Here is a 13,532-nt window from a genome sequence, read left to right as displayed (position 1 = left end):
TTATTGTTGGAACGCCATGTGACTAACGTAACAACGTAACGTCACTCTGAACTCCTCTGATAATGAGGCATGAACTTTACGACTTCCATTCAGCAACAATCGTATTACTTCTATGGTGACCAGTTTAAAATGAAGGCATGTTAACAATTATCTACTTTCAACAACTGCAGTACCAAAGTTATTAAGAAATCATTTTAAATATTCTTTAATGTAACTTAATTTCAACTACATCTACAAATACTAATAATCGGGGTCAAATCTAACTTTTTGCTGCTCAGTTACATATAGTGTGACTTTAATGGATTTGTTTTGTTTTTAATGAGTTAGTGATCTGATATTTAATGGTGTTTTATTTTTATTTAAAAGGCTCTGACAAAGATGAAGGATGATTGGGAGAATATGCATTTCGGCTTTGTTCCTTACAAAGATTCAGGAATTAATATACTTTCTGCACCAGACGAAATACAGGTTCTCCTTGACGATCACATCGTCAAGACAACCACCATGAAAGGGTCCCCATTCATAGGTCCGTTTGAAACACAGATCAATGAGTGGGATATCCGACTTGTAAGTAGCTTTGTTTTCATCAATATCAGGCCCCAATTTCTCGAAGCAAAAGTGCAGACTTAAGTCGAAACTTAGCTTTTTCTCCTAATGTAACCTACATGAAAATTTATGACTTAAGTCAGTGTTTGACTTAAGTTTGTTTCGAGATATCATAAAACATATCCAAGACATGTGCTCTTTTAATCTCAATTAAAAAAAAAGTTTGTATATTGAATCATAAGAATAACTTTTTTTTTTTTTGCTAAGAAAGAAAATGTATCAAATTTTTGATACCAAGAAAGCATATATTTTTGTGAGGTTAAAAATGTTAAAAAAAAATGCAGTTGTTGTAAATTTTATGAAAACATAATGATACAAAATTATAAATTCAGTGTATAAGCAGGTCTATTAAGTGATTATATTTATCTTATGGTACTATAGCTTCCTTTTATTTACAGCATCGCATGAAAGACATTCTAGATTCCTGGTTGAAGGTACAGGCCGCATGGCTGTACTTGGAGCCTATTTTTGGCTCGCAGGACATCAGAAACCAGATCCCAGTAGAGGGCAAGCTTTTTGAGGAGGTCGACGGGCACTGGTAAGTCACTGCTGTCACATGATCAATGTAATTAGGTTATTTAGGTTAAGCAATTCATTAAACTTAAACACATAACCAATTTAACATTTTAGGTCAACCATTTTACTTAGGGCAATATATTTAACTTCGTCTCGTAGCTTGCATGATAAATTAGTAGTATATCGTTTTGACTTCCATCATAATGAATCGAACTATAGATTAAAATTTCTGTTTAACCAATCAAAAATTATGTAATTTGTTATAACATTGTCTCCGATTGGCTATGTCAAAACTTAAGAGGATTTAAGATGTTTGACTTTTACATGATCCTGGGACCTGATCAGGTGACCTATTTACCTAAATTTATGATACAAAATGTATTGATAATCTAAATTTTTGGAAAGATTTGATAAACATCTTGGTGGTTTTTTTTCAGGAAAACTATTATGGAGCACGCAGTGTTAAACACTAAGGCTCAAGTGGTTTGCTCACAAGACCAGATGCTGGAAAAACTACAGAAGTCTGAGGTAACCTTACTCTGTCTTTTGTGAAAGTGTGAATTCGATTCTCTAGTTTAGGACCAAATTATGAAACATTTGACCTTCAAAACAATATATATACATATATAGGAAATGCTTTTGGCCATCTTAAAGTAGCTTGTGTGTATAATCACTGATATCTTACAGAAAAATTACGTTTGAAAACACAATATATTTTATACAATTGGTTTGATTTTCAATTCTCCATCATTGAAAAAGGAATGCATAATTTTCAAATGATGGTTGTCTTGGTTATTGACAGGCTATGCTGGATGATATCCAGAAAGGACTCAATGATTACCTGGAGAAAAAGAGACTCTTCTTCCCAAGGTTTGTGTTGTGCTGTTCAGTACAGATTTCAAAATATATTGTCAAGGATAGGTGATAACTTTTAAAAGATAATTGTTGATTATATGGAAAATTTTGCTTTGCTTGCATCACATCAACTGTGGCAGAATTCTAAGATAAAAAAAAAACAAGCTCTGTAAATATCCTGTGACGTCATGCAAATATTCTGTGATAGTTTACTCATTCAAATATTTTCCTTTTTAATGCTGACAGTTTACTCATTCAAATATTTTCCTTTTCAATGCTGACACTCGAATGTTGTTTCCAGATTTTTCTTCCTGTCTAACGATGAACTGCTGGAAATTCTGTCAGAAACAAAGGATCCATTACGAGTTCAGCCTCATCTCAAGAAATGCTTTGAAGGTATCGCCCAGCTCAGCTTTGACCCAGACAAGGTCATCCTGGCCATGGAGTCAGCAGAGAAGGAGATTGTCCAGTTCTCCAAGACCATTGTTCCAGCAGAGGCCTGTGGCCTCGTCGAGCGTTGGCTGTTACAGGTACAGAATAAGAATATCATTTACACAAAAACATTTAAGTATAAGTTTTAGATAAATAATTTCATTATACAGGTATATTGTTGATGCATTTCTTTTGAACAGTAATATGAAATAATATAAAGGATTGTTAATTGTCGTTAGTACTTATTTTTCTTTTAGGTTAATTAAACCTTATGTCTACCTTACCAAAAGTCCATAATTGTACTATGGAGCACTGTCAATCTTTTTGAATATTTCAATTTTTTTTTTTTGGAAGAATTTCTTTTGTATTCAAATAAAGACTATATATAAAGTAAAATCACAGTTAGCTATTGCTAATTTTAGATCATCTTCAATTAAATACAACTGATTATCTGTTTCCATAACAACGTTGTCTAGGTTGAGGATGTGATGAAACTGAGTCTGAGGGAGGTGTCAATCAAGGCTGTAAAGGCCTATCCTAATGTTCCCCGTAAAGAGTGGGTGTTACAGTGGCCAGGGCAGGTAGTACTGGCTGCCAGTCAGATCCACTGGACCTCAGAGGTCACACAGGTAAATGTCAAGGTCATACAGATAGCCATTCAGGTTAATGTTTAGGTCACACAGGTTAATGTCAAGGTCATACAGATAGCCATTCAGGTTAATGTTTAGGTCACACAGGTAAATGTCAAGGTCATACAGATAGCCATTCAGGTTAATGTCAAGGTCACACAGGTAAATGTCAAGGTCATACAGATAGCCATTCAGGTTAATGTCAAGGTCACACAGGTAAATGTCAAGGTCATACAGATAGCCAAGGCCATTCTGGTTAATGTCAAAGTCACTCAGGTAAATGTCAAGTTCATACAGGTAAATGAAGGTCATTCATGTTAATGGCAGGTAACTCAAATGTTTTACATGCACTTTTCATTTTGCAAATTGCTGATTTGTAACTGTACTATCTGTTATACTGTCTTCAAATTCCACATTTTAATGAAGAGAATAATTTTACACCTGTTTGCAGGCTATCAACAGTAACTACTTGGGTCCTTACCTGGCTAAGAGTAACAAACAGATTGACGAGGTTGTACAGATGGTTAGAGGCTCCCTCACCAAGATGGCCAGGATCACACTGGAGGCTCTCATCGTCATAGATGTACATGGTCAGTTGTTGGTTTGTTTTACTGTATATTGATGTCCTTGTGATAATGTGATAAAGCATTCACTTTTATAGTGCAATCTTACTGAAATGAACTACCAGCAAAACACAATCTTTTGTCACGTGGGGTGTATAGTGTTGGTTTAAATTGTGACATTTCCTCATCTAGATATTGAAACTAAAGCTTCTGCATATTAATATGAGCAAATTGGAAAATTTTTACAAATTAAAAGTTCCTTCTAAGAAATTTTCGTCAAGGAACCCAATTATCAAAATATTATTTGATGCCAATTTAGAATTGTTTGTGCTCAATTGACTGCATGTATTAAGCTTTGAAATGTTAGTAATTATTTTTACTTAATTGGCCATATGTTACTTTGGAGCAAATTAAATAGTTGACTAAATATAAATAAACTATTTTTCATGACAACATAATTTCATGCTTTCCTTTCAACATTTTCACTGCGATTTAATGTCAAAGTTTACAGTTACCGTACTTATAGTTGATACTCGATAGTTTTGTGATAGCTAATCGCCCACATTTATGTGAAAATTTAATCGCATTTGAAAATAAGTTGGTTTACATAAAGATATTTTCTTCCCCAGCACGAGACGTGATAGCCAACCTGGCCAAGTTAGAGATGAGTAGCCCAGTGGATTTCTCCTGGATCAGTCAGCTCCGATACTACTTTGAGGACGACTCGGTGATGGTTAAAATGATCACGACAACGGTCGCCTACGCTTACGAGTACCTGGGTAACACTGGACGTCTAGTCATAACACCACTCACAGACAGGTGCTACAGGTATGTACATTAAAATTCCTTTGAATAAGAAGTCCTTAAAGGAATTCAGTTTTCATTTGAAAATTCACGTTAGATTTATAGATGTTCCTATATAATTTTGAAAACATTTTGACTTAATATGAAGGTACTGTGGTGACTTGAGGACTTAGAGTTCAACCTCATTTCCTGCAAATAAGTCAGAATTGATTGGTTATAAGGATGTGATTATTGGGTTTTTTTCTGTGTGAGTTCTGACTTTCATCCAAATATAACAAAGCATGTTCTTTGCCCTGTAAAATTACATAAATTTTTTCAACTTCAAATCATTATGGTTGTTTGAAATGCTCTATGTTTCAAAAAACTGCTCAGAAAGCTAGATCTCCTTTCAATATGGCACTGTGTATAAATTTTACAGAACCTTGATGGGGGCTTTACTGTTAAATCTGGGCGGAGCTCCCGAGGGACCTGCTGGAACTGGTAAAACAGAGACGTCCAAAGATCTCGCCAAGGCCGTCGCTAAACAGGTATTTAACATTGTTTATCCTTAAATCATCCTTGAAAGTTTTTGCTATCTAGATTCCTTTGTTTAAATTCTATTGAAAACTCTTACTCTTATTGTAATAAAGATAATATCTAAATAAATAATAATACAGTAAAACTTGTCTAATAAACTATATGAACCATCATAGGATCATAAAGAAAATAACTTAATAGTTACTGGTCTTTATACACAGTTCAAAAGGCTGTAAAGCTTCATATTTGTAGCCCAAAAAGTGGCCTTATTACGCAGGTGGTCATTATACAGAGGTGGTCACTAAGACAGGTTTTACTGTACAGCGTATATTTGATTTGATGTGTTTGTGGTTTCAGTGTGTTGTATTTAACTGTTCCGACGGACTTGACTACAAGGCCATGGGAAAGTTCTTCAAGGGCCTGGCCCAATCTGGGGCCTGGGCATGTTTTGATGAATTCAACAGAATTGAATTGGAGGTAATGTATTGTTTTACTCTTAAATATCATTTGTATAAGAAATATCCATATAAATCTGACAATAGCTTTTCAACATGTCTTAACATGCACTTTCAATTAGGATAGTTTGGCGTCAGGATTTCTGCGTTTTTGTATCAAAATAGGGTACTTTAAACCAACTTTCTTTCATGTGCGATTCATTTTTGCAAATTTCTCGATAAAGGAAATTCACGTTTATCTCCACAAATTGATATTTTACCATTCTTGCACAGCTAAATTCGAAGATATCTTCATTCAATTTTAAATCCACGAAACTTAATTTCCGCGAAAATGTTTTGAAATGGAAAACACGAAATTTAGCAGTTGTGAAAGAAAGTTGGTGCACAGTAGTTAAGTTTTGGCGTCTTTGAATTTGGCATTTTCCTGTAATATGTCTTATAGGTCAAGGTTGCTATGACAATATATGTCTATGAAGGTCAAAGTGTCGATTTACTTGTTCATTACAGGTGTTATCTGTGATTGCCCAACAAGTCCAGACAATACAGAGAGCTATCGCTGAACAGGTGAAAATGTTCATGTTTGAGGGTACAAACATTTCTCTCGACCCTACGTGTACAATATTTATTACTATGAACCCTGGGTACGCAGGACGTGCAGAGCTACCAGACAATTTGAAGGTATTGTTTCGTACTGTGGCCATGATGGTGCCGGACTATGCCATGATTGCAGAAATATCACTGTATTCGATGGGATTCGTAGATGCGCGTAGCATGTCTACGAAAATTGTGGCCACATATAGACTTTGTTCTGAACTGTTGTCATCACAACATCACTATGACTACGGTATGCGTGCCGTCAAGTCTGTGTTGACGGCGGCAGGAAGTTTGAAACTGAAATACCCGGAGCAGCGAGAGGACGTTTTGGTGCTGAAGTCAATCAATGATATTAATCTTCCCAAGGTATGTTTCATGATATCAGAAAAAAATATGATTTTTGTTTGAAAGAGTTTTCACTCCGGAATGCATAGGCTCTATGTATTAATTTTGACCTTGATCAAGGTCATTATCATATTCTGTGACAAATATGGATTGACGTTTGTCGTTAGCTTCTTCAGATTATTTAGCATTAGCGAAAAAGGTACCAGTAAATAGAATTTTATAAATGTGAATGATAAATTTCGCTGTCATAAGCAGGAAATAAAAAGCAAACAAACTAGTATGAAGTCTATATAATTAAAACTTTTAATTTACGTTTTAGAGAGCAGAAGGTCCCAATTCACAATATTCCAAATAGCTGTTAATGAAATGTCTACCATTATCAAAATGTTGTTTCGTTTTCAGTTTTTGTCCCAGGACATTCCGCTATTTGAGGGAATCATCTCTGACTTGTTCCCGGGGATTGAGCTCCCGGCCATGGACTACGGAGATCTACAGGAGGCCCTCATACAGAACCTGAAGAAATGTAAACTACAGGCCGTCCCCTGGTATCTAGATAAAATTATTCAGGTAAGACAAATTTTATAGGTTACATTTGTTATTTTTTGTGCAGTTGCATACAACTTTCATCACTTGTTCCAAATTCCACTTTTGGTGTTGAAATAGGGACACTGTTACTATAAATAGAGTTTGAAGACTCTCTAGTGCCTTTGTTAAAGACTCAATTATCCCAAAAGTTCAATTATATAAATGTACTTATATCATCTTTTATATGAAATCGTGTGTCATCAAATTGGCCCAGTTAAGTCCTTTACTTATAAACTATGCATAGGAAATTTCATGGATGTTCATAAAACTTTACCTTGGCATGGGATCAAAAAAAGGCTATTACTATTTATGTATTTTTAAGATAATCATATTGTAATCATGTTGTTTTTATATTGTCACAAAGGTCAGAAGTAAATATTGTCTTTTCAACACTCTTGGGTGTATGGCAAGGGGATGTTATTGGTCCTCTTCCTTTTAATAAAAAAGATGATGCATATGTTTCCATTCTCAAAACCAATTTGTATTTATTGAGTATTATTATTTTGCACAACTTACTTTTTTTACTGTGTAAGATAATTTAAAATTGCAAGGTTGTGTCATTTTAATTTAGATGGTTTGTGTCTTATTTGAATTAAAAAAAAAATCTTTATGAGAAAATTAAAAGCATATGTTTCCCCTTTAACAATTGCAGATATATGACATGATTCTTGTGAGACATGGTTTGATGATCGTTGGAGATCCTCTTGGTGGCAAGACAAACGCGTTCAAGGCCCTGGCTGCCACGCTCGGTGACCTCAGTAAGAGCGGCAAGATGGAGGAACACAGTGTATGTTACCTTTGTTTATCGTAAATCTGCCATCGTAGGATAATACTGTAAACCGATTTTTTATTCACATGCTACTTACTTTTGCAAATTTCGTGATCCAAGTAAATTCACGAAAGTTTATCTCCGCGAATTGCTTTCTACATCATCTATATTGATAGAAATTTTAATTCAATTGTTAAATCTGCAAAAAGTTATATTCAAAAACTTGTTTTGAAATGAAACTTAGTGACAGGATACCTTAAATGTTTCTTGTTGTCTTCATACGTTGTATAATACATAGCTTTGTAACCATCATTAGATGGTAATGCTGATTATATAACACATGCACCCCCAAAATTTCATAATGGACTGGTCTAGTCTTTGATTTAGAAGAGTCTAAATGTGTCTTCAAGGGTGATTGAGTTATTATTTCACTTCTATTTTACTGTGTAGCCAATTATTTTGATGGGTTAAAAATTCAATAAATTTTTTCTATAACATTTTTCACCAATAGTCATGGGATAGTGATAATATCATGACCAAATTAAGAATAACTCTGTAAATATGGTTTAGGAAAAAATATTTCATAAAGAATATTTTACTAAATCAATTATTTCTCCCTCATAATACTGTAACAGAACATTTTTAAAAATTTACCTTTTTCGCTGGAAGGTTCACATATAACTTTCACCTTATATATGGTGGACTGAACGTAGCATCAATGGTAAAAAGCAATCTTACTGATGTTCAATAGTGTGTTAACATTAGGATTGAGTGATGAGAGAAATTGTCTTCAGATATCTTCAGCTAAAATTTCAGTCTGACCTGAGAAATATTGGCCACAGTGTAATCCTTGCACTATGATTTTATTTTAAAAATACTCATTTTCAGGTCCAATACCGAATTATTAACCCAAAGGCCATAACGATGGGTCAGCTATATGGACGATTTGATCCTGTATCTCATGAATGGTTTGATGGTAAGTACATATTGTAGGTGAAAATATAGACACAAAAAATGTGCGGTTATAGTATATGACATTCTACCACTAGCCTTCTGCCTCTTGGTAGGGTTTGAGACATAGGTCTACATGTTGTATTTGGCAAACGCTGTCAGTAAGTTAGAAAGGTTTTTTTTTTTTAGGTTTTTTAGGTTTTATAATCCACTACAACATTATATCAAATACAACACAAACCACCCAAGCTTGTCAATTTTGCTTGCTTAGATTTTACATGCATAACATTTAGTCCATGACCACAATATCTGCAGAAAGTGACGGAACATTCATCAAGATGTCTCTTCCAAAAACAAAGCTTTATGGTCTTGCAACCTTCAGAACATTGTATTTTCAAGGAATTACATTGTTTTTGATAGGTGTGTTAGCTAATACGTTCCGTGAGCATGCTTCCAGCACCTCAGACTATAGGAAGTGGATCGTGTTTGATGGACCAGTCGACGCTGTGTGGATCGAAAATATGAACACTGTACTTGATGATAACAAAAAGGTTGGTGGGATTCGCTGTAAATTTAAGACTGGAGAAAGCATCGTTTGGAAAGATTAATACTTTATTATTTATTGCTTGTAATAAATTCATTCCCTTATCTTGTATTTTAGTAAAGAAGTTGACATTTGCTAATCATTTGTTATAATTACACTGGGCTTTTTTTTTGGATCTTCAGAGATGGTGAATGGGTAAAAACATTTAAAGCTTTATTTTATTATAAATGTTATTAACTTTAGTCAGAAATAATTACATATGTTGTATTTACAGTTGTGTCTTATGAGTGGAGAAATTATACAGATGAGCAACAAACAGAACATGATCTTTGAGCCACAGGATCTGGAGCAGGCTTCTCCGGCCACGGTCAGCAGGTACGGCATAATGGATCATGTGACATAGATAGCAGATCACATGACACAGAAAACAGATCACATGACACAAACAACAGATCACATGACACGGACAATAGATCACATGACACAGTTATGTCAATGACATCAAATATATAAACTCAAACTTGTTAATGTATGCTGTAACAAAAGTATATAATGAAGAGGAGAAATATAGAAGCAAAATGTGAAAATCGAAATTTTGAAAAAATGCAGGAATTTTCATAAGAGAATTATCGCAAGATCCCTAATGCATGATTACTCAAACATCTCACAAAAATTTAATGGTCTGAAAAACTACATGTACAGGTGATATTTTCTTGCTTTTTTGATGATTTTTCCTGACCTTAATCTTTCCAGATGTGGTATGATCTATATGGACCCCCTACAGCTAACCTGGAAGCCCTTTGTCCAGTCCTGGATGGAGAATGACCTCCCGGACAACCTTAATGCTGAACAGCGGGAAATTATAAATGTAAGTACAGAGGACTCCACATAATCAAATAACGGTTATTCGAATATTTCGGTTATTTGCATAAAATTTTGCGGTCCCGATTTTTTCCTTCTTTATCTTTGTTTTTCAACTCTGTGTATTTGCATAGACTTTTACATGACCTCCGGTTATTTGAATAAAATATTTGGGAAATTCTAAAAATAAAATCGAATATTTTTCAATTTTGCAATATATTTTTAGCGAAATTCGCCGATATATGTTTCAAGATACTTCGCTTTTACTAGAAATCATCCTGGTAACAGATTAACGTTATAGTATTGCTTGTTATTTTATGCATGAATCTGCAAAGGTATTCGACGCTGTTACGATTTACATCAGCAGCGGTTGATCATAACTTTAGTATATTCACTGACTCAAACATCTAATTAAAGCATTTGCACTTTCAAATATGTTTATTTATTAACGTAACGTACCTTAGTTCGCGATCGGTTGGAGAAACCATGCTTCCTTACAACAATCGCCATTCATTATTAGTCTCGTTCAACCAGAGTCTTGTTGACTACGACAGACACGTGCGTAACAAGCGTCTCGTTGAACGAGACATAAAAGCATGCAAAGTCGGTGTGCAATGACTACCGCAAGTTTCGTACAGTATGTAAGCTTAGGATACAAAAGATACTTGCTACGTTGTTTCATTGCTACTTGAATATGCATTAATTTCTGAAATGTTATCAAGCTATTCGCCGTATAGATCAACAATACAGGGAGAATTCTTAAAACACATTTAGGTCGAGTGAACGCATGGCTTCATCACCTGCCGCCATTTTCGAATTCATTTACACATACAGTACATGTGTAAAAACAACACTACTAGTTGATCGGCACTTTGAAGTTTAATCACGATCGTAAGTTCATTTTGCCAGGCAAATGTACGTAAATTTGTTTATTATTTAGATTCAGAATTGTAGACACAAATCCAATCCTGTTTAGTAGAATCTAATTGCATTTGATATCGATCGTTTAGCTGTTTCTCAAAAATTCACGTGTCGATCTAACGTAAACAAGAATCAAATATTGGAATATTTTTTGTTATTAAACAATTAAAATCGATTTACAACTTCGAAAATAATTACTTGTTGTTCGTTTTAAGTGTAAATAATTTACCTATTTATTTGCCTCTTCACATACATATGTGTGGGGTCAAACGGAGGTGCAAAATGTCATCTCCGCCTATTCGAATACTCCGGTTATTTGCATATTTTCTTCTGGAAAATGACCTATGCAAATAAGCGGAATCCTCTGTATTTGGAGAATCTTTTGTAATAATAATGTATCACAAAATTAAAGTTTGTTGCTTTTCAGTTCCTGGAGATATACCGTATTTTACCCAATAAGCGCCCCCATCCCTATAAGCTCCCCTCCCCCTTTTTAGGCTTCAATTTCACCTACTGTGAATTAAATGCAGCCTGAAAATATGAAAACTTTTCTTACTGATTTCTTTTGCAAATAAATTTATGGCTTTAGTTGTAGAATAATTTTATGAATGGCTAGTTCAAATTTGTTTCCATTAAGCGCTCCCTGAGCTGCTTCAATTTTTTAAACGCTTATTGGGTCAAATACAAACGTTCCAACGTAGAGCCACTAAAAGAGTTCACTCTATTGAAAATTTACCATACCATTCAAGACTTAAAAAGTTGGGACTTCCCACCTTAGAATATAGACGTAAAAGGAACGATGTGATCGAAGTCTATAAAATTCTGAATGGTATAGATAAACTAGATAAAGATAAGCTATTTACAACGTCTTCAGCTAATACTAGAGGTAATAGTTTAAAACTCTTTGAGAAACAGAGCAGGACTAAAGTCACACAAAGTATATTTAGTCGGCGAGTGGTAGATTCGTGGAACTCCCTTCCCAACTTCGTAGTAGAAGCCCCTACTCTGAACTTGTTTAAAAACCGACTGAACACTCACTGGAATTCAGTACCATGCAAGTTTTACCAGTTTTTATATGGCACAACCGGACAACTATATTTAGTAAATGAACAAAACGCGCCACAACTAGCTGGAACCAGCTAACAACGGTGTCTAAGAAGAGGTAACAGGTAACAGAGGTAACAGTATTATGATATCATATTTTGAGGCATGGTTGCATATAGTTGGTGGATATACTCAGGGTACAAGACACTCCGATATACACTGGATATTGACGCTCTGCTGGAGGGGAAGGGGACATGGATAAAGTCTGTTTTTTTGCTGTTAAATTACACTACTAATTATTGGCTTTATTGATCAAAATAGCTTATTATCCTATTTTCTCTGCATTAAATCCAATGAACCACAGGTATTTTATTAGTATTACCTTGTTATTTTACAGATGCTTTTTGATTGGCTGTTGTTTTACAGATTATTTGATTGGACGTTGCCCCGTGTCTCATGTATGTTGTATTTCTCATTTGACTGAGTTGAAGTCAGTATTACCCCTTTATTTTACAGATGCTGTTTGATGGGCTGTTGTGTTACAGATTATATTTGATTGGACGTTGCCCCGTGTCTCATGTATGTTGTATTTCTCATTTGACTGAGTTGAAGTCAGTATTACCCCTTTATTTTACAGATGCTGTTTGATGGGCTGTTGTGTTACAGATTATATTTGATTGGACGTTGCCCCGTGTCTCATGTATGTTGTATTTCTCATTTGACTGAGTTGAAGTCAGTATTACCCCTTTATTTTACAGATGCTGTTTGATTGGCTGTTGTGTTACAGATTATATTTGATTGGACGTTGCCCCGTGTCTCATGTATGTTGTATTTCTCATTTGACAGAGTTGAAGTCAGTATTACCCCTTTATTTTACAGATGCTTTTTGATTGGCTGTTGTTTTACAGATTATATTTGATTGGACGTTGCCCCGTGTCTCATGTATGTTGTATTTCTCATTTGACTGAGTTGAAGTCAGTATTACCCCATTATTTTACAGATGCTGTTTGATTGGCTGTTGCCCCCGTGCGTGATGTTTGTCACCAAGTACTGTAAGTCTCTGCTCACATGTCACCCTCTCCACCTCACCATGTGTCTGCTCCGACTGTACGGCTGTCTCATGAACGACGTCAAGTAAGTCAAAACTAATCTAGTCTGGCCCAAATTTCTCAAAACAAAAGTCACTTCACTACATAACCTAACTAAAAAATGACTTAAAGTCTGCTGTTTGTTTAAGAAATCAGGGCCTATCTATTTGTTTATCCTTGCTGCCTTAATTTGGTTAGTGCAGTTTTAATTAATTGATAAATGATAATTCAGTATTTCCTTCAAATTCATACTTTGATGATGATTTTATCACTTCTGTCTCCCACAGATTTATTTCCAACTAAGATTAAAACTTAAAAGCTAATTTGCCATTGAGTGCCACTTTTTTGTCAGACAAAAAATTTGCTTGATAGAATTCGGCCTCATCATTAACTAAAAGTGCTTCTTAATATCAAAATAAAATTGAATTCCCTGAAGAAAGCCCAAAAACAACCT

The 13,532-nt window shown here is 34.7% G+C and overlaps 1 protein-coding gene across 7 annotated transcripts in view; it reads left to right on the top strand.

Moving 5' to 3' along the window:
- The window catches only part of LOC138335940 (dynein axonemal heavy chain 3-like), a 120,058-nt gene that overhangs the window by 52,995 nt on the left and 53,531 nt on the right, over positions 1–13,532 (top strand). For all 7 annotated transcript variants that reach the window (XM_069285145.1, XM_069285143.1, XM_069285142.1 and 4 more), the window contains 18 exons: positions 367–567; positions 1,005–1,144; positions 1,560–1,650; positions 1,925–1,992; positions 2,279–2,507; positions 2,886–3,038; positions 3,490–3,628; positions 4,231–4,429; positions 4,824–4,932; positions 5,279–5,398; positions 5,884–6,336; positions 6,718–6,882; positions 7,553–7,687; positions 8,558–8,645; positions 9,041–9,171; positions 9,439–9,539; positions 9,918–10,032; positions 12,991–13,124. In XM_069285145.1, the coding sequence (XP_069141246.1) occupies positions 367–567; positions 1,005–1,144; positions 1,560–1,650; positions 1,925–1,992; positions 2,279–2,507; positions 2,886–3,038; positions 3,490–3,628; positions 4,231–4,429; positions 4,824–4,932; positions 5,279–5,398; positions 5,884–6,336; positions 6,718–6,882; positions 7,553–7,687; positions 8,558–8,645; positions 9,041–9,171; positions 9,439–9,539; positions 9,918–10,032; positions 12,991–13,124 (2,771 nt within the window). The remainder of the gene's footprint in view (positions 1–366; positions 568–1,004; positions 1,145–1,559; positions 1,651–1,924; positions 1,993–2,278; positions 2,508–2,885; positions 3,039–3,489; positions 3,629–4,230; positions 4,430–4,823; positions 4,933–5,278; positions 5,399–5,883; positions 6,337–6,717; positions 6,883–7,552; positions 7,688–8,557; positions 8,646–9,040; positions 9,172–9,438; positions 9,540–9,917; positions 10,033–12,990; positions 13,125–13,532) is intronic.

Source organism: Argopecten irradians, chromosome 12, assembly GCF_041381155.1.
Source record: "Argopecten irradians isolate NY chromosome 12, Ai_NY, whole genome shotgun sequence".
Taxonomy (NCBI): Eukaryota; Metazoa; Mollusca; class Bivalvia; order Pectinida; family Pectinidae; genus Argopecten; species Argopecten irradians.
Note: the sequence above shows the minus strand (reverse complement) of the source record. Positions and strands in the feature narration are given on the sequence as shown.